Here is a 25,239-nt window from a genome sequence, read left to right on the forward strand (position 1 = left end):
GCGCCTGCAGTACCATAGAGAAGCACCCCTTTCGATTGATGTACTCCATCGTGAGATGGTCCAGGGCCAGAATTGGGATATGCACGCCATCTATTGACCTGCCAGAGTTACGGAATCCCATCCATGAAAAGCCATCCACTATTTCACAAACATCTCCCAGAGTCACAGTCCTTCATAGCAGAATGTGGTCAATAGATCTGCGCACTTGCGGTAATTCCAATGGTGGATTTCCCGACTCCAAACTGATTCCATGAAGGAGGCTTTGCACATCCAAAAATTCTGCAACCACTGCTCATCATCCCAGATCTGCATAACGATGCAATCTCAGTGCTTGTCTCACGCTCCTAAAAGCAAGTCAGGCGCTTCAGATTCCTGTTCCGATTGTGAGCTCGTGATATACTGTGCGACCAGCCACGATATGTTCAGAACTCTGACAGGAACAGTGTAGATCAGTGTAGGATACATCCTTTCAGATAGAGATGATGGGTGCTCAGGAAACAGAGGCTGATGAAAAACGCCACGAAAACACAGCTGGGAATGCAAGGAACAATGCGACGGAAATCAATGCATCATGGAACATTAAGCCTGCACCCACAATGCACTGCAATCCTCTGTGCCTTCCCACAACTCCTAGTGGCACAAGGTGGTGAGTTGCAGTGGCATAGCTACCCAGAGTGCACTGCTCTCACTGTCGATGCTAGAGCACCAAGTGTGGACGTGCTTTGGTGACACGAGTGCTGTGTGGACAGGTGCAAGCGCTGTAATTACAGCATTTTTTTTAATAACTGATGTAACTACGATCGACAAAGCTTTCTAATGTCGACAAGGCCTTGATCTTAGAACAAACAGTTTTCTCAGGTGTAAGTGACATCAAAATTGCTTTTACAGCAGATATGAGCAAAAGAACTTGTGCAAATGCTGCTACTCTACACAATGTAACATGTGACCCATCAAATTTTAATTTCACCCACTGCATCTTGAACTGTAGATTTCTGAAATTACTCCAAAATATGCTTTTTTACAATAAAATGTTTTTGTACTTCTACATTCTGTCAACCCATTTCTTATACTGGTCGATGATGCCATTATTCTCCTTTATATTTACTCAGTTCTGCTGCATCAGCAAGTAGGTAATTCAAGATATCATTACCACTTTAAGAACATAAAGTCCTCTTAACTTAGAAAACTCATTGGCACACATTTGGGCAAGTGTTAACCATCTTACTCTGGGTAGTAAAAATGTCCCCTATGAATATAGTGTCCTGTGAATTCAAGTTTCTTGAAAATAGATCAGTAGATTTTTCATTCCCACTATCATCCAGTCCAGGTGGTCTGCAGCAGATGCCCAGAATAATGTTTCTTGCATTGTTTCTTCCATTCTTTATATCTTTCTAGTGATAATTGGCGGTGAAATTCTTTGGGCATGCACTTTTGACATCATCCTTCTGTTTATTGCTAAGTAAACTATACCTTTATATTGACATTCCACTTATAAGAATTATTCCACTAAACCTTATTTAATGACCTACTAGGCATTACTTTCACTTTATGTCCTATACTCCTTGTGTATCATAAAAGCTATCTAATGTTTTTCTTATGTTCTGGAAGTATATCCACTTATTTGAACTAAGAGAAAGATCCCTACCTCCAACCTTCCTGCTTTATGCCTAACAAGTCTTATCAACACAGGTTTTCATCACTTCATCTGAAGAGGAGACGCATCTACTTCCAATAATTTCCTAATCACAGGAGACATTTCAATTCTCAGCAAATCCCCAATCCTCCTCATTATATCACTAAAGCAACCATCAGTTAATGTCAAATGAAACATGAGCTGAAATACTGTGCATAGCTATCTTTGTAGAAGCTTGGAAAGAATTTGTGGGTAAGAGAAGCCATAGCTACTTGTTCTGTGTCAAAAAACAAACAAACAGATAAAATGAATGATTCTACAGAGTTAAGTTTTACACCATTTAAGTTTCACTTAAATTTCATTTGCTGAAATTTCATTTCAGTTTTAAGTGCTATAATTGCAAGTTTTGAAAATTCATCCCATGTTTGGAATTGTCCTGTGGTCTGTTTGTTTTGTAAATACACATAAAGAGTGTCCCATTTTATAAAATCACTGAAAAATCCTTCTCATAAATGTTCCTTTTTTGTGTTTTTCTACTGTATCCAGTGGTTCTATACAAAAAAAATATTTCTTTACTAATTACACTTTACAGCTTGTAAAAGAAAATTCCTAATGCATTTGTTAGGAAAATGACAGGAAAGCACTGTATTAATATTAAAGGTCCATCAACATGAGAACTAAATAAATTCCCAAGCAAGAAAAAAGTTTAGCAAGTGAAAAAAGGTCTTTCAATTAAAAGGAAAAAAAAACTTCATTATTTTAGTTCTCAAGGACGCTGAACTTTAACATGAGGGGCAGAAACATTTACATTTACAATTTAAATGGCATGCACAAGAGCCCACTTTAGCTTTCAGGGTGATCATGTTACTCTGACTCCTTGAAAAAGGTCTTTTTACTTGACAAAGGAGCTAAATATATTTATCATAAAGTCATTGACACCCAAACATAAAAATGCATAACTAATTAAAAAAAAAAAAAAAAAAAAGCATTTCTTTATGTATGGTTGTTTATAAAGTTGAATTCTGGCACATTAAGTGAATTTTTTTTTTTTTTTTTTTTTGGGGGGGGGGGGGGAGCAGTCTCTAGACATTTATGCGGTCTTCATCGCAGTTAACTTGAGTTAATTTTGCAAGGAAAACAAGATCCTGGACTCTTTTCCTAACCAGATTGTTTCCCCATGTAGTGGTTCTCTCTCTTCTGGTCCCACAAGGCCAGGCTCCCTGACCCCAAGTAGCTTCTTGCCATCTGCCCCCCATCAGAGTCATGGGCAATTGGGTAACACACCTATGAAGTCTATAGAAACTGCTACAGCAGTGAAATAATTCCACCAAAAATCATCATCAGGTACTTGTTATGATCAACGTAGAAAAATTAATTTACACTTTTAGGCTGTACTGTTTGAATTGTGATGGACCAGAAGCACTGAGAAAAATTAAGCAGTAAGATAACACTTGAACTCATTATCTCCCAAACACTTTTACTTTCTTCTGGAAGAAGAATCTTCAAAAAAATAAAAATAAAACCTTCTCCACTAGATTAAGTTCACATTAACAAGATTTCTAGCAGACAAATTTAGTGTTAACTAACAAAGGAAGGGGAAGCAACTACTGTTAATTTAAAAAGTTTTACATTTATCTTTCCCAGGGCTGTGAATAACTGTTGGATTATTTAAATACATCTATGCTGCAGAAAGTCTCCATGCGTCGTACATGTTCCCAGGCTTTAGAAGGCAGCTAGTGATGTCAGAATGCAAGGTTCAACAGACAAAGTCACTGCCAGGAGCAAAACGTTATTTGTTTCTCTTGATGGTGAAGACAACTGATTTCTAAACTTGAGCAACAAGAGTTTCCTTTATTTGAATTCAATTAATTCCTCAGACAAGGAAGGAAACCACCTACTAGTTCTGTGAAACACAGGAAATAGAATTTGGAGATACAGTTCTTGTAAGTCAATATCTGTAGATCATGCAAAGTAATAACTGAATACATTACCATTTACTGCACACAGTTATAAAAAGTCTCCAAATCAAAATAAGTCTGAAAATAAACAAAAATTGTACTAAGGGAGATATAGCCATGGCAGCTTGCAGGAAATATACACAAATCTAACAGAATTCAGTCTCCCACTTTCAACACCTGCAGAAAGGTTGCTGCATCAAAGGCCTAGAGGCTGTAGTTGTAACAATCAGCAAGGGCAGCTGTGCTTCCCACAATTCCCAGATGTTAAAAGAACTACATCGTGAGTCCACCAAAAAAGACATGATGGAACATGCATTGCAGTTTCTGATTCTGGAGCAGTAACTCCAAAATGCACAGACATGCTGCCAGTGACAATAGTCATAATTCCATGTATAATCACAGCCTCAAAGAAAACACGAACCAGACTCTGTTTTAATCCTTCGAACTTTGGCACCTCCAACAGTGACGCTAGAGCCATTCATGTAAGTCCCAGGTGGCTCCCCCTACAAATTCGGGACATGTCAAAGCCAATGTCACAATTATCTATACGAGAAGTGATATTTCTACTGAACATTGGGTCAAACCAAAAGAAATCCTAGGTCAAACACAATACAGCAGATAGTTGGGTAGTTAAAGTCCCCAGTTACTATCAAACATCTATCGGAAAAGTCATACAGCAAAACACAATCTCCACTAAGTTCTTGGAACCTACTGAGGGCAACTTTGTTGCAGAAAGCAAAGGAAGTAACACTGGGACTGCCATTTCAGACTTGATTCTAACCAATAGGGAGGGATTGCTTTAAGAATCTGAAGGTGGAAGGCAATTTGGGTGGAAGTGACCAGAAAATGACAGATGTTGGTATTCTATCAAAAGGAAGGAGCAAGGAAAGAAGCAGTATTAGGACAACGGACTTCAAAAGATAGACTTTAACGAAGTCAGATCTGGTAGGTCCCAAGGAAAAAAATCTAAGGGATAAAAGAGTACAGGACAGCTGACAGTTTCTCAAACATACTAAATATAGAAAATATGAAAATATCTTTACCTAAAAATCAAAGGAATCCTAAAAAAGTAGCAGACAATAATTGCTAAAGAGGACAAAGAATGTGGGTGAGGTAATATATCGGACCAACTTCTGTTTGTGAGAGACAAAATTTCGAGCTACACAGAGCTCTTCCTCAGCTCTGGGAAAGATACTCAATGTCACAGCTAAATACAAGAATGAATGAACTCACACACAGGAAAATGATAAAAGACAAAGACCACATCATCTGCAGGCAGACACTTTTCACAAAGCGTTCATTCTATGTTTGACCTATCAGTCCTTATCATCAAGGAAACCTGTACAACACTTTCAAGAGACAAGCTTGAGAGCATAAATTCATAAAACTTTGCTAGACACTGAAAATCATGTCTTAATAAAGATACTTGGTTTATGGATTATTATAACAACCTGAACCTACTAATTCCACCTTTTATCCTATGACTACAGAGGTGCTAATGGGCCACTTCACCTTTCATTGTCCCTCAGATTATGCGCTAATTCCATAGGCTAAACTAATTGTTTGATCTTCTGTGTAGCTTTCTCTCACCAAAAGAAGTTGGTCCAATAAAAGATATTACCTCACCCACCTTGTTTCTCTAATGTCCTGGGACCCACATTGCAACAACACTGCACATAAGTACAAAAGAATAACACAAACATGTAGGGACAAAATCAGAAAAGCTAAGGACAATAGTAAGGGACATAAAAGGCAATAAGAAGAGGTTCTCTAAATACATTAGGTGCAAAAGAAAGATGAGGGAAAGTGTAGGTCACTCAACTTAGTGGCAAATGAGAGAATAATAACTGATGACATTGAGAAGGCTGAGGTGTTCCATACCTATTTTGCTTCAGTCTTTACTAAATATTTAATACAAGATAGTCAACACTATTAATGTTAACAACAAGGAGGAAGAAGCACAAGCCAAAATAGAGGAAGAACAGATTAAAGAATACTTAGGCTATGTCTACATTGACAGATCTGACGGCGGCGAATTTGCCACTACTTATCTGGTTCGATTGATTGAGCATATCTGCAGTGCCGCTCAATCTGGAAGTTGAGCTAATACAACCACCTCCCCAAAAAACGAAGCGTTGCGTCGACAGGCATGCATTTCCCGTTGGCGCAGCACAGTGGAGACAGAGCGCTAAACGGAAGCTATGAAGTCGACAGGAGTTATGCAAGATGCTCTGCGTAGCTTGCATAACTCCTGTCAACTGCCGCCGAATTTCGCTGGCAGTGTAGACCAGGTCTTAGGTAAGAAGATGTATTCAAGAAGGCAGTGTCTGAGGAAATTCATCTTCGGGTACTCGGGAACTAATGGTTCTAACATTACTTTAGCTATTATCTTTGAGAACTCTTGGAGGAGCGGTGAGGCCCCAGAGGAGTGGACAAGGGCAAACACAGTACCTATCTTTAAAAAGGGGAATAAAGAGGACCCAGGAAATGACAGACCAGTCAGCCTAAATTCGAGACCTGGAAAGATACTGGATCAAATGATTAAACAATCAATTTGTAAGCACCTAGAGGATAACAGAAATATAATCAATAGCCAGCATGAATTTGTCAAGAACAAATCATGCCAAATCAACTTAGATTCCTTCTTTGACAGGGATAATGGTATAGTGGATAGGGAGAAGCAGTAAATATTATATATCTTGATTTTAGTAAGGCTTTTGACACAGTTCCACATGACAGTCTCATAAGCAAACTAGGGAAATGTTCTCTAGATAAAATTACTGTAAGGCATGTCCCAACTGGTTGAAAGACTATTCTAAAAGAGTAGTTATCAATGGGTCACTGTCAAAAGGGGAGGCCATATCTATGGGTCACATAAGGGTCAGTCCTGGGTCTGGTTCTATTCACTATTTTTATTAATTACTTGGATAGTAGAGTAGCAACAATGCTTATAAAACCTACAGTTCACACCAAGCTGCACTGTGGGGTTACAAGCACTATGGAGAACAGCATTAAAACTCAGAACAATTTTGATAAAATGGAGAATTGGTCTGAAATCAACAAGCCAATAAAGACAAGTGCAAAGTACTTCACTTATAAAGAAAAGAAAATCAAATGCACAACTACAAAATGAGGAATAACTGGCTCGTTGATAACACTGCTGAAAAGGATTGAGGGTTACAGTAGACAAATTAAATATGAATCAATGTGAAGCTGTTGTGAAAAAGGTTAATATTTTGGGGGTACATTGACAAGAGTGTTAAATGTAAGACAGTAGGTAATTGTTCCACTCTATTCGGGAGTCACGGGGCCTCAGCTGGAGTACCGTGTCCAAATCTGGGCACCACACTTTGTCCACATTTTCCTAAACTGGAAAGAGTCCAGAGGGGACAGCAACAAAAATATCATCAGCTTCTCTAAACCCTTCACATGAGGAAAAAGGTTTTAAAAAAAGCTGGGCATGGCTAATCTTGAAAAAAGACGACTGAGTGGGGCCTGATAATCTTCAGGTATGGGAAGGGCTGTGATAAAAGAGGACACTAATTGATTGTTCTCTATCTCCACTGAAGGCAGGACAAAAATTAATTAGCTTAGCAAAGGTTCTCAAACTTTTTTTTTTGCTGGGACTCCCCTTTGAAAATATTTCAGGCTGTGACGAACCCTCCAAAAAGTGATGCCCCCTCCTCCCCCATGCCATGCCACCTTTACCAGCATGTGTGGGGTCTAACAGCTCGCAATCCCCCCCTTAATAACCTTGTGACCGCAAGAGATCATGGCCCCCACTTTGAGAATCTCTGATCTATAGCCAAGGAGAATTCAGTTATTAGGAAGGAATTTTTTTTTAAAAAAAAAAGCTAAATATAAGGGTAGTTAAGCTCTGGAAAAGGCTTCCAAGGGAAGTTGTGGAATCCCTAACATTGGAGGTTTTTAAGAACTAGCTGGACAAAATGCTTGTAAGGGCTGATTTGGTTTACTTGGTCCCGCCTCAGCTAAAAGGGCTGGACTTGATGACTTTGAGGTTCTATGATCTTATAATGGCATACAGACTTCCACAGCATTAGGATGTTATGTTTTTGTAGTAAGAAACCACCACAACCCTCTGCAAGTCAGAAGACACTTGTTTCATTCTAAGAGGGTATATAAACAATTTTTCTTCTTTATATTATATATTCCATTGAAAGATTTTGCATTTTGAATTCAATAACATTTTCTATTTACTTTAAACTGAACGCTAATTTATTTTCTTATCTCTACCTAGTAAAAGAGGGTATCAGTTGTGCAAGATAAAAGAATACAGGTTAATTATGGGTTACACTAAATATATTTACTTACAACTATAAACATCAATTTATTTATAACTAGTTCCTCCAACTTGACCCATCTTTCCTCAAGTAGTCCAGTTAATCGGATATCGGGAGTAAATTGTTCCAGCTCTCTCATTCTTTGTCAGTTACACTGGTTGATTCTAAATACAAACTAGATATGTCCCTTGCAACTAAAATGAGTTTCAACAGTATACTTAAGGAAGTATTTTTGTTTCATTACCAAAAAACAGCCTACTTTTTTCTGCAGCACAGTGAAACTGATGAACCAGTAATTCCTTGTTTCTGGAAACTATCAACAAGTGCCCTAGATAACCAATTATGAAACCCTATAAATGATCTGATAGATAAGACTTTTCATTATCTAATGCTTTTTTCTTGACCTACTTTTAAGTTGCAGAACCCACAAAGTCTCACGCAAGTTTTCCATTAAGCTCTGCGTTCCAGTACAGAAAGCTGTGGTCTCTCATAATACTGCATAGTCAAATAACAAAGCAAGATCAGAGCAGGCCTTACAATAAAACTAGTCTGTCTGAAGACACCTAGAGCCATTGGCATAAAAGTCCTATAAAATATGTTTGGTGAGCAAAAGAGTAAACTCTTCCAATGACCAAGTTTTCCTAATAAATAAAATAAGCCAATCTCAGTTTCAAACTAACAAAAGAAACTCCAAGATTAGAAATTTGAGTACTTTATACAGCATTGAACATTACCTACTAGCAGAACAATTACACAGTTGTAATCCACAGAGCATATCAACCTGAACTGATGTTTATTCAGTGTTCTGTAAAGGTGGGTAAGGGGCAGGAAGAACTTAATGACAACACACATTCCAGCTACCAAACCCAAAAGGAACTGATCAGACAGCCTTGACTGTAATTCCTCTACTTATCTATTATGATAGATAAATATATATCTATCAGTCAGTCCAGTTACATGCAGTAATGCCTTATGAAGTAACTGAGTTTCAGATTTAAAAGTACATGCATCACAAATTAGCTGAGGTCAAGTGTTCCACAGAAGAGACACACACTGACTTTGGAGCAGGTGACAGCTGTCTTGCTTCCACAGCACTTGCTTCCAAACTGGTCCACAGAGTAGCTATCAACTACCCTAGATGGGGATATGGGTGAAGGGGGGGGGGCAGAAGAATGCAAAGTTCTTTAATAGAATAGCACAGGAAGTCACAGCAGCTGCTTGTAGAATGTGAAAGCTGCCATAAAAGGGTCAGAATTCACTGAATGTAAATAGATTTGGAAGGATTTGATTTTTATTGGTAAATATCGATTTCACCATAAGCACACAGACTGACAAAAAAAATTTCCATCAATAAAACTTTTAGAGATGGGCAAAGTAAGAAAAATACTGCTTGAGTATTAGACTCCCACCTTAAAGCATATAAAATATGTTGTAATGGATGCTACATAAAGCATGTATTTATACTCTGCTACAACCAGTGGCTCTGGTGTTAGCATTCATTCCAGTGTGTGGGGGTCAAAGTTGAGGAACAGCATAAATGCAAGTATATTTATGGCATGCCGTTCAGCTGCCCATGTACAATAAAGGAGGCTTTCTGTTGTTTTATTTCTATTACAGTTTGCAGAAGAAAATCCCTAAAGAAATATTGTAGCAAATACACTGATCTCAAATTTAAAACAGTGACAAAGTCTGGAAAGGGAGACAAGGACATATTGAACTGCAAAGTTTATAAAACAGACATCTCATGACAGACACTATTCTCATGTTCAGCAGTAGGATGTAAGTCTCATGATATTTAAAATAAACAAACAAACAAAAACATGACAAACATGTTTGGTAAGAATGAGAGAAAAGCTGCAGATTTTCATACTATCTGGTATTCATGTTGTGCATTGAGGCAATCTGAGTGAATGCAGTCCTGAGCTTTTTATTAATTCTGCTTCAGATATCCACTGGGAGCATGCACTTGCTCAGATCATCATCAGGTGAAAGAAAAATATCTGCCTCAAGTTTTCACTCAACTAGGGATCTTTTGAGCGATGAGAAATTCTCTCATCTGATGCAACTCCAGAGCTTGCCAGATAGCCAGCAATTAGCATCCCTGCAGTGTTCTTAAGTGACAAATATAAATCAATAAATATCATTTAAATCCTTTGTTGTTCTTCAGTGCAATGCAGGGGTCATTTCAATTTGGATTCAAGATATGCTGGAGAGTACAGCAAAACATATGAAAACTGCATCAACCAACAACGCTCCGCAAAACAAATGCAATGCTTAACGAAAGTCTTGAAATACGTGCATCAACATCTGCTGCACATTCCATGAATTGCTCATCTTTTCCATGTAGGCTTTGATCATGCAATCAGAATGATTTCGGTGACATCAATGAATTTGAAATGTATTTTCCAGCAATTAAACATACCAACAGGCAAAGGTGAGCATTTTTAAGGTCTGTCAAGCAACAACTTGAGCCCTTTTGTGTGCCCCTGCCTCCTCGTTATACAATTGCAATGGTTTTCCTGGCTCGAGGCAGGAAAATTCATTCATGCACACTGGGACAGAGTGACATATTCTATCATTAAAGAGGAGGATGCAGTCAGCTCAAAGAAGGCAATGAAATTATGCTGGATGGTCAAGGATGATGGAAACTCATGACAACTGTATTGCAAGTTCTCTTTTCTTTGTGTATTTTTTGGGAAAATCCAGGTGGGGTCTTTCCAAATGAAAACGAATGGTCCCCAATATGTCACACTGATCCCTTAACGTAACTTAATCACTTAACTGTGATTTACAAGTTGCTGTTGATATAGATAATACCTTACAAAAACTAGAAGGCAAGTAAACGTGCTCCAAAAGATGATCTCTTTCATCTGCAATGTATGCTTTCGCATCAGAATTTAAAAGTAAACTGAAGGCAACCATATAATTGAGGCAATGTACTCAACAGACTATGGATCGGGATTTCTTTTCGCCAATTGTAAAGTGTTTGATCCATTTATCAAGGCCCAGATGTCACATAATTTTAGCAACCATAAAAATATTCTGTGTATTTTCCCTTGCCAGGCAGAAGAGTTCAAACACAATTTTGGCTTGTATATGGCATGCAAAGTGCCCTGTGACAACTTGAATATTGGAGAAGGGAAACCCAGTCATTGCGTGTCATGTTCAGTGCGGTACGCGCACTCACAATGCCAGTACCTTCAGTCCCTGTGAAAAAATCATTCATTCTGTTAAAAAGTTCAAAACAAACGTTACATATGCCTCTGAAGACTGAATTGGGCAGCGGAATATTTTGGAGAGAAGCTCAAATTTGGAGATGTTCTGAAATCTAGAATCATCTGCTGAACCTATCAAATAACTAGGCATTCCAGAACCTGTAACAAAAAGCCTGAAGTGGGTGAGTAAGTGGGTATGCGCACGCGTGTGTTTTTTGTTCATTTTGCGCTTAAACCTCCTAATCACGGGAACCTTATGGGCAAAAAAAACAGTGATTTAGACTTTTCAATTAGGCTTGGACTAGCAAATGACTAGTAAAATCAAGTATGATTTGTCGATTTAAAGATATTTACTTTTTGTATATTTTGACATAAGATGTTGACAATTTAACAATTTATAAAGCTTTAATATTTTGAATCTGAATGTAGCTTTGGTAGAGATGCTCCAGTTGAGGAAAGTCATATTAATCAAGAAGCCTGGATAACATATTTTGGCCAGATCTTTAATGACTACTGCTAAACTTTTTTAAAATCTAATTCTACCATAGTTGATGCAATGAGCAATCCTCTCTTTGATTTACTACTCTAGCCTTCAGTAACAGACAGTCATGTTCAGACATTTATTGTAGCCCAACAATAGAAAAAAGTTCCAGGGGAAGATTTTTCTCCCCACCCAAGTTTTTCAGAAGAATTGATGGAAGACAGAAGACCACCTTCTACAAGAAGTCTCTGCTTTTACTTATTTAGGGATGAAGTTTCATCATTTGGGCTATTAGTCCCCTTATCAAAGGTTAAAAACAAAAGGACCTCAGGTCTGCTCAAGGAGTGCTCTGTTTAACCTGCTCACATGGTTGCTGCAGCACTAAGAATTTGTAATGCTACAATAATATTGCAGATGCTTTAGGAGGCCAATGTTTAGTTTAGAGGCCAAATTTCAGCCGAAGAGATTGTTCAAAATAATTTTTTGAAGAGACAATTCTCTCAAATTCTATGCCTGCCTCATTTTTACATGCCGAGGTGGGTGTTCCTTCAGTAAGTAGCAGAGCTTGTATTATTTTTCTTAAAATTTGGTCTAAGACCTGTACTCCCCCAGATTATAGTTGCCCTGACTTTGCCTTCAGGAGATCGAGAACAACCTGAGTGCTCCTTACCTCCATGGTATAAGACCTTCCAATCTTATATAGCTTGGTTGGGTTTTTCTATTATTGACTTATTGTCGATATCTTTTAATCGACGCAATCAGTTACTCAGAGTCACAGATAATTACCCAGCTAAGAGATCTGTCTATGATTCATGTTTCTAAGTTTGTTTTTTGTTTTTCTACTTTGAAGATAGCCCATGTTTAACTGTATTTGAATGAATTTTCAAATCCTCATTTACTTAAGGCATATATTCAATTAAGCTTTCAAACCATGGAAACTACTGTCCTTAAAGGTAAATATGATAAAGTTTCTTCACAACTTCACTTTTGCCCACATGAATCTGGAGCGCTGAAAGACGTACCTCATCCTTTGTAATGTAGAATTTTCCAATTTTGAGAGCATGCTGGATTTTACCTCTTTTGTATAGAAAGAATATTTATCACCATCTCAAAAGAATTGTTATTAGTATTTTCTCAATGCCTGGTAGTAATGAAATTGGTGCCATTTTTTTGCCCTTTTAGCATTATGTCATAGAAGAGAGTTAAATTCTGACTGATATTTTACTGTATTATATGGATCTTGATGTAGTTTTATATTGTGTATGTTTTTCGTGTGTGTTTGCAAGAGACATGCTATCTGTGAGCTAATAAAATTGATTAAATCTCAGATTCTACTGTCACTAAATAATTGTTGGGCCCCCTACCATAATTTCATGCAACTGTGAAAATTTAAATAGATAAAGATTAAAAATGCTTAAAAATAAACATTGATATTATTTGTTGAAGTAATAAAAAATAAAAATCAGGTTCCACCATCCTAAGCATAAGAGTCAACAGCCAAACTTTGTCACTCATGTAAACTCTTCCATGCAGGACACACAATAATTGGAAAAGGTTTTTTTAAATCTTTAGCTTCATATATTAGCAATGTACGTGGCAGTATTCTGTATTACTGGCTATAATGGGACAACAGAGCAGAAGAGACACTATCAGCAGATACTGCTGATATATTATGACTTGCATTTGTAACCCTGTTTCCCCTGCTGCCAAGTTTCTTCCAGCACTGCAGTGAAGCAGCCTTTCCAAGCACTTAAGCAGAAGTGACCATATGCCCTCTCCTTGCCTAAGAACTCTAAACACAAAATCCAGATTATACATAATCTAATGGCCACAATTTTAGTTATGAGCTATACTGATCCTGAATTGATTCTTACAATTGTGAAATTATTATTGTTGCTCTTTCAGAGAGCACTCCAGTATGGAAAAGCAAGGTTTTCTTTTCTTCATGTTTGAAGAATCTTTCTGAAATTATCTATTTATAGAATGTCTGATGCAGTACATGAATTTTTGATCTCCTGAGTTATATAAAAGGTAGCACAAAAATGCATTCATTACACACAGACAGAGCTGCTTCCACCCTTCCCCCAAAAACCAAAACCCTCTCTCCTTCAAAATTAGTCTTAGCATTTTAGCATGGGAATAATGAATATTTTCATCACTCACTTTACCCAGTTGTAATTATACCAAGTATAAAGACTTCAAGATTTTTGGAAAAAGGTCTTCATAATTATTTTGTCTCCTCTCCACCTCTTAGCCCAGGTCCTCAAGATAGTGATAGTTATGCATGGATCCTATTTAAATATACAAATTGGCATATTTCCTTATAAACCATAAGGAATCAGGCTCTCTATCAGCCAGAGGATTGCATATAGAATCCAGTAAGTGCCAGGTTATTTACTGTCTCCTCTCTTCCTTCCCCCCACTATTATTCATCTATAGAAAGAAGAATAGTCAATAACCTTAATATAGAAATGTTCTCAATCTCATCACTCTGCCGTTTTAAAACTCACACACAACACACAAAGATGCAGAAAGTCTTAAGATAAATGCAACAACATAAAGGATCAAATGTTTAATACAATCCACTCTTCTAGGAGTTGCGTGCATATTTTCTTGTTTATTCCTCTCTTCCAGTTATGTATCCACATCTCTCCTTCCATCCATCTCCATAACATCCCCACTCTTATACGATTGTAGTCTCTCTGAAAGACAGCATCACCTTTCTTCTCTTTCCAACTTTCATAATTGCATCCACTTCCTTGCCCTTCTGTGTTACTGTTTCATCCTCTAGTCTTCTAATTATGTCCTCTCTGTTCCCCAGTGTCTCCTGTCATTTTTGCTCCCTCCTATTTCACCCCACTACTCTCCCTTTGTGCTTGACACACACACACTTTGCATGTATAAAATGTAATACCTTTCATGAGACCTCTCTACATTCTAAAAACTAGTTTAGTCTGATCTCCCCATAACAATTACATCAATGTTCTTACCCTCATTCCTTATACTAAAGAAAGAGGTTATGGACTTGATTTGCAGAGGCACTATACACTCAAAACTCATATGAAGTCAATGGGAGCTTCAGGTGCTCAGCGCTTTGGAAAGTCAGGTCATGATAAAGGAGTTAGTAAGGTCCTAGGTGCCTTTCACTGGAATGATGGGAGTTCGACGCCTAAATACCTTTAAAAATCTGGGCCTAAGTGACTTCCCAAAGATAACACAGAAAATTCTCTCTCATTTCTTTTCCTTAAGTACTAAGCCACTCTTCCTCTACTTCCATCGCTCCTCCTTAACATATTACAAGAAAGTGGTAACTATCCCATTGCACTCAGCTATCAAGTAAACAAAGATCTTAGTTTTGTTCATAATATGAACCTCCAGATTTAGCCACATAAGGAGTATACCTCAGAGATGTACCCCTAATCCTTTGGATCAGTTCCTTCAGCACTTTAAAGGAAATTTCAGTGTCCTCAAAGCTACAAAAGAGGCTCTGCCAGAACTGGCATAATGATTTCTAATATGCTCCTGCTATGCAAGAAGGATCAGTTGAGACAATGACTTTTTTTTCCCCGCCAACTCAAGCTAAGCAACTCCTATAGAACAGAGCACAGATACAATCACTAACTAGTTAAAATAAAATTTGAGACGTCATAGAATCATAGAAGATTAGGGATGGAAGGGGCATCAGGAGGTCATCTACTCCAACCCCCTGCTCAAAGCAGGATCAACCCAAACTAAATCTTCCCAGCCAGGGCTTTGTCAAGCCACACCTTAAAAACCTCAAAGGAGGGAGATTCCACCACCTCCTTAGGTAACGCACTCCAGTGCTTCACCACCCTCCTAGTGAAAAACTTGTTCCTAATTTCCAACCTAGACATCCCCCACTTGGCAACTTAAGACCATTGCTCCTAGTTCTGCTATTTATCACCACTGAAAACAGCCCAGTTCCATCCTCCCTGGAACCCCCTTTAAGGTAGTTAAAGGCTGCCATCAAATCACCCCTCATTCTTCTCTTCTGCAGGCTAAACAAACCTAGTTCCTTCAACATCTCCTCATAAGTCATGTGCTCCAGCCCCCTAATATTTTTTTTTGCCCTCCGCTGGACTCTTTTCAATTTGTCCATATTCTTTCTGTAGTGGGGGGCCCAAAACTGGACACAGTACTCCAAATGAGGCCTCACCAGTGCCGAAGAGAGGGGAATAATCACTTCCCTCGATCTGCTGGCAATGCTCCTACTAATGCAGCCCAATATGCCGTTAGCTTTCTTGGCAAGAAGGGTACACTGTTGACTCATATCCAACTTCTTGTCCACTGTAATCCCCAGGTCCTTTTCTGCCAAACTGCTGCCTACCCAGTCAGTCCCCCATCTGTAGCAGTGCATGGGATTCTTCCATCCTAAGTGCAAGACTCTGCACTTGTCCTTGTTGAACCTCATCAGATTTCTTTTGGTCCAATCCTCCAATTTGTCTAGGTCACTCTGTATCCTATCCCTGCCCTCCAGTATATCTACCACTCCCTCATCTTAGTGTCATCTGCAAACTTGCTGAGAGTGCAATCCACCCCATCCTCCAGATCATTAATGAAGATGTTGAACAAAACTGGCCCCAGCACCAACCCCTGGGGTACTCTGCTTCTTACCAGCTAGACATCGAGCTGTTGATCACTACCTGTTGAGCCCGATGATCTAGCCAGCTTTCTATCCACCTTATACTCCATTCATCCAACCCATACTTCAACTTGCTGATAAGAATACTGTGGGACACCGTACCAAAAGCTTTGCTAAAGTCAAGGTACATCACGTCTACTGCTTTCCCCACATCCACAGAGTTAAAGGCATCAATCTTTCAATTCACTTGAAAAACTACTTTTCCCTCATTTAAATATATTTCAATCTTGTAGTTTAAAAAGGAACTCATATACTTCCCTCCCATTTCAAGAGCTTATGTGAAATGATGCACCTTACTAAGCAGATTTTACTTACATGCCTTTCTTTCGGAAAAGTGTAAAAACACCTTAGATCAAGTTTACAGTTCTCAGCTTTTTTTTGTTTTGTTCTTTTTAAAACCACTATAACTATTTTGGTTAGTGAATTTTTTTTTAACCCAAACAGTTATACCAATAAAAGCCCTAGTTATACTAGTATAATGCTTGTATATTTATTCTCCTTCTTATACAGAACTAGCTAGACTAGTTTAAGCATCTTTACACCAGCATAACTGCATCCACAATAGGGGGTTGAACAGTTTTAATTATACCAGTATAATTAATGCAATGCTACTTTCTAGCGTAGACAAGCCCTTACACAAAAATTTCCTGTCTTTCATTTCATGAAAGAAAATTCTTGGTTGTTGTACCTGCTTATCACTCAAGCAGCAAACATAAATGTACATAAATCGCACTGTGCACCCTCCTTCCACTCCAGACATGCAGTATTCCACAACCACTCGTGTAAGAATCCACTTGTTCTCACTTCTTATTGCTCTGAAAGAAAGACAGATTCAGAGGCTCTGGGGAAGTGGAGGGGTAGGTTGGACAGGACTCTTTAGTGTCCATATTTGCTAGTAATCAATAGGCTTGAGTCAACAACTTCCTCAGTGCTCAATTATTTACAAAGTTCACTGTTCCAACTGAACTCCATCTCAATATCTGCTCAGGTTAAGCATAAACTTTCCATCTTCCCTAGTTCTAGTTGTGACTTACCACTTTGTGGTGGAGAAATCCTGCTACACCTCCCCATGATGCTTGTTTATGTTTTATTTTTAAAGGGAATGAGTTACCCTGCCTTTCACATGTTTCATCTGTCTAACACTGACATGAGCTGGATCAAAGATTATTCAAGCATGCATATCACAATTGGTACTTTTGGGTAGCTTTGACAACAACCATAGCAGTCCTAACTGCAGAAATTACAGATTAAAACAAAATTAACTGTATCTATTGCCATAGCAATGCAGGATTATCCCCTAGTTTAGTCTTCACTCTTTTCCCTTGAAAGACTATTCCCTAGGTCTCACTCTGGGGAAGCATTCCCCAATATTCCACCTACGTTTTCTTTCACTCCAGGATATGGAGACTGGATTAACTTCCCTAACCATACTATAGGCACACATTTCCAAGTACAGTCAAATCCAGAGCATGAGGAGGGGAAGAAGTCTGAGCTTGTCAGATACCAATTAAGTTAACTACTTTAATAAAAGGAAATGGAATATTACGGGGTAACACTGTACTGAAGCAATACACATTCCTTTTCTTCACCAATGTCTCAGATTTTACAAGTCTTTCTTTACCACAAACATATTTCTGCTATTCTCTGTCTCTATCCTGAACACCCACCTATGCGGTTTCTTCAAGTATTCTAGGACAGACAGAGAAATTAACACACACCTGGTCATTTTCACTCAAACTGCAGTTGGGTCATAGCAGATTGTTCAAGGACATGTGCCAACTTGTGGGAGAAGGAAGAGGGGGAAAAAAAAGAGGGGAAAGGAAGTAAGAGGAACAAAGGACAAAACAAAATAAAATAAGAAGTCACTCAATTTAAACAGATGCTTTGTCTTGAAGATGTGAGAATGCAACAATGAATTCAAGTCTATGTAGTAACTACACTGTACCATCTTTTTTCTTCTGAAACCTATGGAGCTGAAGTGTGTTTGCCAACTAAAAGCATGGAAGAAGCTATCAATTTTCTTCTTAAAAATGCATTATACAACATGATGTTTATGTTTGGATTGTTGAGCAGCCAGACAATATAATATTTTTGTTTTCAACAACTATTCAAGTGACTAATTATTTGAACTTTAAAAAAAAAAAAAAAAAAAAAAGCTGTTACAAGTTTTGGTTCCTGTAAAACATTTCCAGTACTATTACTAACCAAAAAATTATATACTTAGCTACTAAATCAGAGCACAGTTTTACACTAGAAAAATAGCTGTTACTGAACAAAGAATACCTATTGAAGGTATTATTACAATGCCTTGTATAGAAGCAGGAGAATTCCTACAGTAGTAAAATAAGAGGTTTTGCACCTGTTTTTTGTTTGTTTGGTTTGTTTGGAGGAGGGTTTTTTAAATTTTTTTCCATGTTTACACAATCAAAATAAAAGTCTGGGGTTATTTACAATATGCAGTTTCATCACATTGAAAATTTTTAGTTTAGAAGACTTCATGCGGATGTTTTTTCAAAAGCAACTCCTAACTGGACTTGTTCAATAGAAACCTTTCCACCATATTTCTCTTAAGGCTTTACAAAAACAGTTTTACAAGTTTTAAAGTTAAACAGTGCTCGTTTAATAAAGGCTCAAATTCATTACACCGTCTCAAGCTTTTTTGTTTTGTTCTCTTTCAATAGATCTCTTTTTCCTTTCATCCCTTCTCTTCTCTTTTTCCCTCTGTATCTTATTTCCTTGACCATGTGTTATACTCTTTGGAAAGAAAGTATCTCCTCTCCAAAAGTGAAGCAATCTCTCCTTTCCCTTCATTCTGTTCTCCCTTATTCTACCTCTTTATCTGACATTTTTCATCACTTTGTTAAGGCTTGGAGAAATTAGACATATACTAAAGAAATGACAATACAAAAAAACAGCCCCACTGCAGAGGTTCAGGGAAAAATCCCCAAGCAGCTCCAGCTGTTACAAAAGGAGATGCTGCGATTCCTCCAGATTTTCCATAGGGGCTCCATCTTTTGTATCAGTCAATGATAAATTAGTGTTAGATAAGGATGAGGAAGGATAGTCCAGCAATTAGGGCACTAGCTTAAGACTTGGAAAACCTGGGTTCAGGTCCTTACTGTGCCACATCTTTTCTATGTGACCTTAGGCAAGTCACTCTGTTTAGTTCCCCATCTATAAAAGGGAATAACAGCATTTCTCCACCTCACAGGGTTGTTGCAAGAATAAATGCATTAAAGATTGTGAGGTACTCAGATACTATGATAATCAGGGCCATTTAAGTAGTTAAGATAGTCCAAAGCATCCCAAATGTCATTGTCTCTTCCCCTTTCTTCATACACACACCCCACCCAAATCAGAACTTCCTGGCCTGCAACTTTTAGGCTCTCCACCCACACAAGTGACTCCCTGGGTTCGCCTTTGATAGTAGGCATAGCTTTTCATAACATCAGCGGAGTAAAACTGACAATTCTGATACAATTTTACTGAGGTTCTAAATTGCAGTGGTGAAACTAATCATAGCATTGTTAATCTCACCCTGCTGATGCTTTTTTTTTTTTTATTTTTTTTTTTTAGGGGGGTGGGATAGGAGGATGGAAGAGGTGTGACTTAAAATCTCTCTAGTTAAAACAGTGCAAAAGATTGTGTGGATACTCAAAACAATATGAACCTGGATTATATTGCTTAAGCAATATAAGGAACCGGTTTAAACTGAACACCTATGATCTGTTGTACTGGTGTAACAAAAAAATCTGTTTTAAAACCAAATGTAAGTTAAACCAGCTCAACTTCCATGTTTAGACAAAGCCCAAGGGGCCTTTACACCAACATATATTTATACATCCTTCTCTCCTCCCTCTCAAAATGTGTAGTTTCTGCTGTACTGCTTCAGTGAAGATGCTACTACACCAACGAGAGACCTTTTCCCATCAGCATAGCTAATCCACCTCCACAAGAGGCAGTAGCTATGCCGATGGGAGAAGCCTTCTCGTTGACAGATTGCTGTCTACACCAGGGGTTAGGTCAGTAGAACTGTGACTCAAGGGTGTGAATTTTCAACTGAGCAACTGGTTATACCAATATAAGTTTATTGTGTAGATCTAGCCACTGACAGAGGTGGCCAACTGGCTATGAATAACTAACCAACAGCAAAAGGGGAACAGAAAAAATATAAAAGTGCATTGTCAGTGCAGTGCTAAACAGCAGGCTGCTGCTCCTATACTCTCTCCCCGTTCCTGAGCACTGTGCCTCTGCTATCAGATAGCAACTAGAAGTTTTTGAAGGGAGACGCACCATGCCCCCCCGCCCCAAGCGTGCGCACACACACACACCCTCCATTCCCTCAGCATTCTTTACAGAACCCTGACTTCCCTTTGTCTTAAACTTTAAGAATCACCTTATAAAAGGCTCTGAAAATATATGTTTAGAAATAATTCTTGCCCAATTTTTTATTTCCTTGTTATTCCTAGGGAAATTTGCATGACAATTACATCTTTGTTACTTAAGAGTTAGTCTTTTCCTGCAGTTTGTGCTCCACTTACTGTCATAATCCTCTGTGATGACAACTGTTTCCACAGCAACTAGTTGTGATGTCACAAATTAGATTAGTCATCTCTAGTGCAGAATAAGCTACAGGGTGTTTTCCTACAAATATCCCTATTAATAAAAAGTTGTTCACACCAACTTTTAAATAATATTAAAGAAAGCAATACATTTTAGGAGTGGCTAACATGGCTCGTATCAACAATAAACAATAAAAGTCTTAAGCCATTCTACAACTATTTTTAAAGAACCATGTTTAAACCACGATGTTGATTAAGAGTAGCGTTAAACTTCAAGCAAGCTTCAGCTGAACACAATTTATCTCCATACAGGTTAGTGGGTTTGCAACTGTTGCTGGAGTAAATCCATCCAAGAAAGCATCCCCTTTTCGCATTGTGCTATACGTGTAAATAAAGGTTTGGTATGGCTGCATACACAACTATTTGAACCTAATACAAGAACATACAGATTTACAAATGCACACACTCTGAGTACATTTTACCTACTGATATTAGACTAGATGCAAATACCATTCATATTACTGAGATGTATACGGAGTATGAAATGTTGAAATAAACACAACTATTTAGCACACCCTAGATTGGTGGTTCTCATAAAAATGGAGATCTGTATAATGTGCGCTAGAAATAAAAAGATGCTACTTTATCTTCTTCCACAATTCTATTCAACACAGATTTTTTTTTGCCCTAGTTACCAAGAGGGCAGTGTGCATTCAGATTATGAAAGATATTTAACTGGGTGTCAGTTAACCTGCCTTCCTCAGTGGCCCACAAACTGTGTTTAAACTATGAATTTGTATTTAAACATGGTTTTGGTGAATGTAGCTAAGGCTAAGCCATATAAAAATCAGTATTACAAAAAGAATGTTTAGCGTTTAACACTGATTGCTCCATCACCACACACAGGCCCAAAAGTCATGTTATTAACTGGTTCAGTTGTGGCTCTCACACAATTATGCAGCCTGCAATGATCGGGCTCCCCTTACTTCCATTTTTAACCACAGTCAAAACCCTTTTCAGAGAGTTTGAACATAGCTTGTATCCACACCACTACAGTGCTACCTACAGTACTTGGCTGAGCATGCACTGGAGTAGGAAGGACTGTATGCTGCAATTTTTAGGTTAGGACAAACTGGGGAAAAAAGTCATGTCCACAGTAATGCACCAATTCAGGCTTACTAAAACTTTAATTTAAAAAATGGGTCTAGTGAAAATAGCTTTCAAAGGTGGCTGAAGCTCAAGGCAATATGCTGCTCTGAGAGAGTCAAGATCATAAACCGTTTACACACACACAAAGCACTTAATTTTGTGCTTAACATAGATAGGGAGCAAATCACTTGTTATAGGCCAGGAGTTGGCCAAACTTACTGCCCCCCCCCCCCCCCCCCCAATGGGCAGAATCCTATAGCCCAACCATCCTGCCGCAGGGCAGAAGCTCAGCGCTCCCCACCCCAGTCTGATAGGCGGAGATAGGAGAATAGGGAGGAGGCGCATAGGGGAGTCTCTGTGAGCCACACTTTAACTGTACAGGAGCTGCATGCACCATCCATAGTCTCCCCCTCCCCTGTTACAGGGACATAAAATATGGCAATTTTGAGTGTCAGTAGGTTTCTCATTGCAGTGGGTGGCACCTGCCAGCCATTACAGTGACATTTACAGAGCTCAACTCCGCTGTCTCCGATGAGGCAAGCGCTCAGGAAACAGCAACGAGCACTAAAGTCTTCAGAAAGCTACGGGAAGAGGAGCAGGGCGAGAAGATGCCCCTGGGCAGCGGGGGGGCCGTGGGGAGGGCACAGGAGACAAGAGGGGCCAGCGCTCATGCCGGCTTTGGGTAGGGGAAAGGGGTGCCATTGCCGGCTGCAAAGCCAACAGCCCGGGACGCGCCAAGCGGCGTGACCGGAGCCCGGGGCGCATCGCTGGCAGCCCGGGCTGGCTGGTGGGGAGCCGGAGAGCGGACCGGGCAAAGGGGACGCGGCCGCCGCCGGCTCCTTTGTTCGCCCCGGGGCGCGCCCCGCTCGCTCACTCACCCACAGTGGCCAGGGTCTCCAAATCCTCCAGCTTGCAGGCGGGGGGCTCGGGCGGCGCCGGGGAGCCGTGGCCGGCCGGGCTAGAGGAAGGGACGGGCTGGGGCTCGCCGGCCCCCGCCGTCTCGCAACCGCCGGTGCTTTTCGCCCCCCCTTTGGCCTTCACGGCGCCGAGCGTCTCCATGGGGTTGGGGGGGGGGGGAGCCCGAAGTTCGCGTTTCCGGAGCCGGCGCGGCCGCTCCCCGCTTTCAGCAGCGGCGGCGGCGGCTGCTGCTGCTGCCCCGCCGGGCCAGTTCCTGGTTCAGCCTCTCAGCGGCCGGCGGGCTGCTCAGCATCGCGCCCCACAGCCCCGCAGAGCCCCCCCGGGGCGCGCCTTGCTCTGCCCTGCTCCCCGCGCCGCCTCTCCCGCCTCCCGGACTGGAGCCGCCGCGCAGACAATGGGCCGCCCAGGCGGGCTGGGGGCGAGCCGAGCGCGGAGCCGCCGCCGCACGCGGGGAGGGAACGGGAGGAGGCGGGGCGGAGTTTGGCTTCCTGCAGCTGCGGCACAGCCGCGCACACACACACTCAGCCAGACAGTCCCGGCGAGGGAGGAGCCCACCCCCCGGCGGCAGCAGAGCGTGGAGCGGGGTCTCTCTGCTCATCCCCGCTGCGCAGAGCCCGCGCGCCCCACCTGGGACAGGGGAGGGGGAATCAAGGTACACTCGCTTCGCTTCCCGCACACGGGGGGGCGGGCGGTTGTGGGCTGGTGCCTGCATAGTCTCAGGTGCCCGCCCACGCCTTTCAAACTGCGGCTCGTCTTCCTTGATCTCCCAGCCAGCCGGCGAGCCCCACCCCCGGGGGCACCTGAGGCCACCACTCATCATCCTCCCCGCCGCGGCCCGCCACCTGGCGAAGCAGAGCTGGGCAGGTTCAGGGGGTTCTCCCCTGCGGAGTCCAGGCTGAGCGTCGCTGCGCCTGGCTTCTCACCCCTGCGCGCTGACCGGCTCCTCCCAGCCAGGCGGGTAGGGCAGCAGCCGCAAGCGTCTGTGTCAAGAGAAAAGTTCTGATGGAAAAGCCCTGTCTGAAAGCATAGAAACGCGGAAGAGAGCCGCACATCTGGCCTGGTCACCCCATCCGTAGGAGGCACCTAGAAGGATCACATCTCATCGGCCACACTGGGCCAGCAATCAGTCCTGAGGGGCACAGCTATCCCCGCTTTCTATACTCCGCAAGCCTCGCATATGGTCTTGAACGACTGCATGGTGTTCACTTGCAGACATATTTAACCTATGACTATGTTTTACCTAGCGGGGCTGTGGAAGTAAATGCCATAAGACATGGACTGGAAGAACGTGCCCTGACTTGTCTGGATAGCACAAGGTTAAAATGTTTAACGAGGCTGGGTACCACCAAAGATACAAACCCTGTTCTGTTATCGTGTTTTCACACTTAAAACCTTATGAAAAATTAACACTAATTCATCCACATTAAACTATACTATAATGGATGTGTAAACTAACTATAATAGTACTTGAAGTAGATGCAAGTGACTATGCAAGGTGTAAGGCAGTGGAGAATAAGGCCCATTGCCTTTTTGTAGGGGTAGACATCAACAATGATAAAAAATGGTTACTAATGAAATATAATAAAAATAATGTTAGGTTATTACAAACTTTCCAGCACCTTTAGTGAATTTTAAGGACAACTTTGTTATTTTCATACAGATGATGGTGGTTATTAATTTTATAAGCCACCTCCATATACAAATATTTAAATTAATTGGTGATTAATTAGTTATCTGCCAATTCTTAAGCAACTCCTTACTGTAAGAAGAACCTCTCCAAGGATTGATAAGAAAAAAAAATCTTCTTTGATGACCATTAAGTTTAAAGACTCTCTAAGACTAATTTGTTAAATAATTTTGAAAGTTAAAAAAAACCTTTATATAAGAAACAGACATGTTTGGATTTATTTGAAAAAGTATTTTAACTTTTCTTAAACCCAATAGAGCTAAAGGGATCTCAGAAAATGAGCTGAATAAAAGAGTTAAAATTCTAACTTTCACCATGTCCTCAGAGATTCCCACCACAAAGATACAATCATTTACAACTCTGCTACATCTGCATTAGCAGATAGCATCTTCAGCTCATGAATATGCCATCAAGACCCTCCCATGAAAGTGATGAGGTAATCAAAAGATGCCACAGCTGATATTTGAATCCAGCCAGTCTCCTGAAAGAAGTGTGTCTTCTACCTTCAGTGAGAATAGGGAAAGAGAGCGATATAAATCTCTGAATTAAGAGGCCAATGGAAAGCGCTTTCATCTGAGCATGCTCTTCTCAACCTCAGCCTGTTCATCTCATCTCTACAAGCAAGCAAAATAGAAACAAGACAACTAAGAAGAACAAAGAAGGTGACAACAC

At 40.2% G+C, this 25,239-nt stretch overlaps 1 protein-coding gene across 1 annotated transcript in view; it reads right to left on the reverse strand.

The window, feature by feature from the left end:
- The window catches only part of PRKX (protein kinase cAMP-dependent X-linked catalytic subunit), a 116,557-nt gene extending 92,882 nt beyond the window's left edge, over nt 1-23,675 (reverse strand). The window contains exon 1 of the mRNA XM_067560997.1: nt 22,841-23,675. Within this exon, the coding sequence (XP_067417098.1) occupies nt 22,841-23,021 (181 nt within the window). The 5' untranslated portion in view covers nt 23,022-23,675. The remainder of the gene's footprint in view (nt 1-22,840) is intronic.
- Between the last annotated feature and the right edge of the window lie 1,564 nt (nt 23,676-25,239).

Source organism: Emydura macquarii, unplaced genomic scaffold (genome assembly GCF_026122565.2).
Source record: "Emydura macquarii macquarii isolate MOO-44397 ecotype Brisbane River unplaced genomic scaffold, CSIRO-AGI_Emac_v2 contig_2362, whole genome shotgun sequence".
Classification (NCBI taxonomy): Eukaryota; Metazoa; Chordata; order Testudines; family Chelidae; genus Emydura; species Emydura macquarii.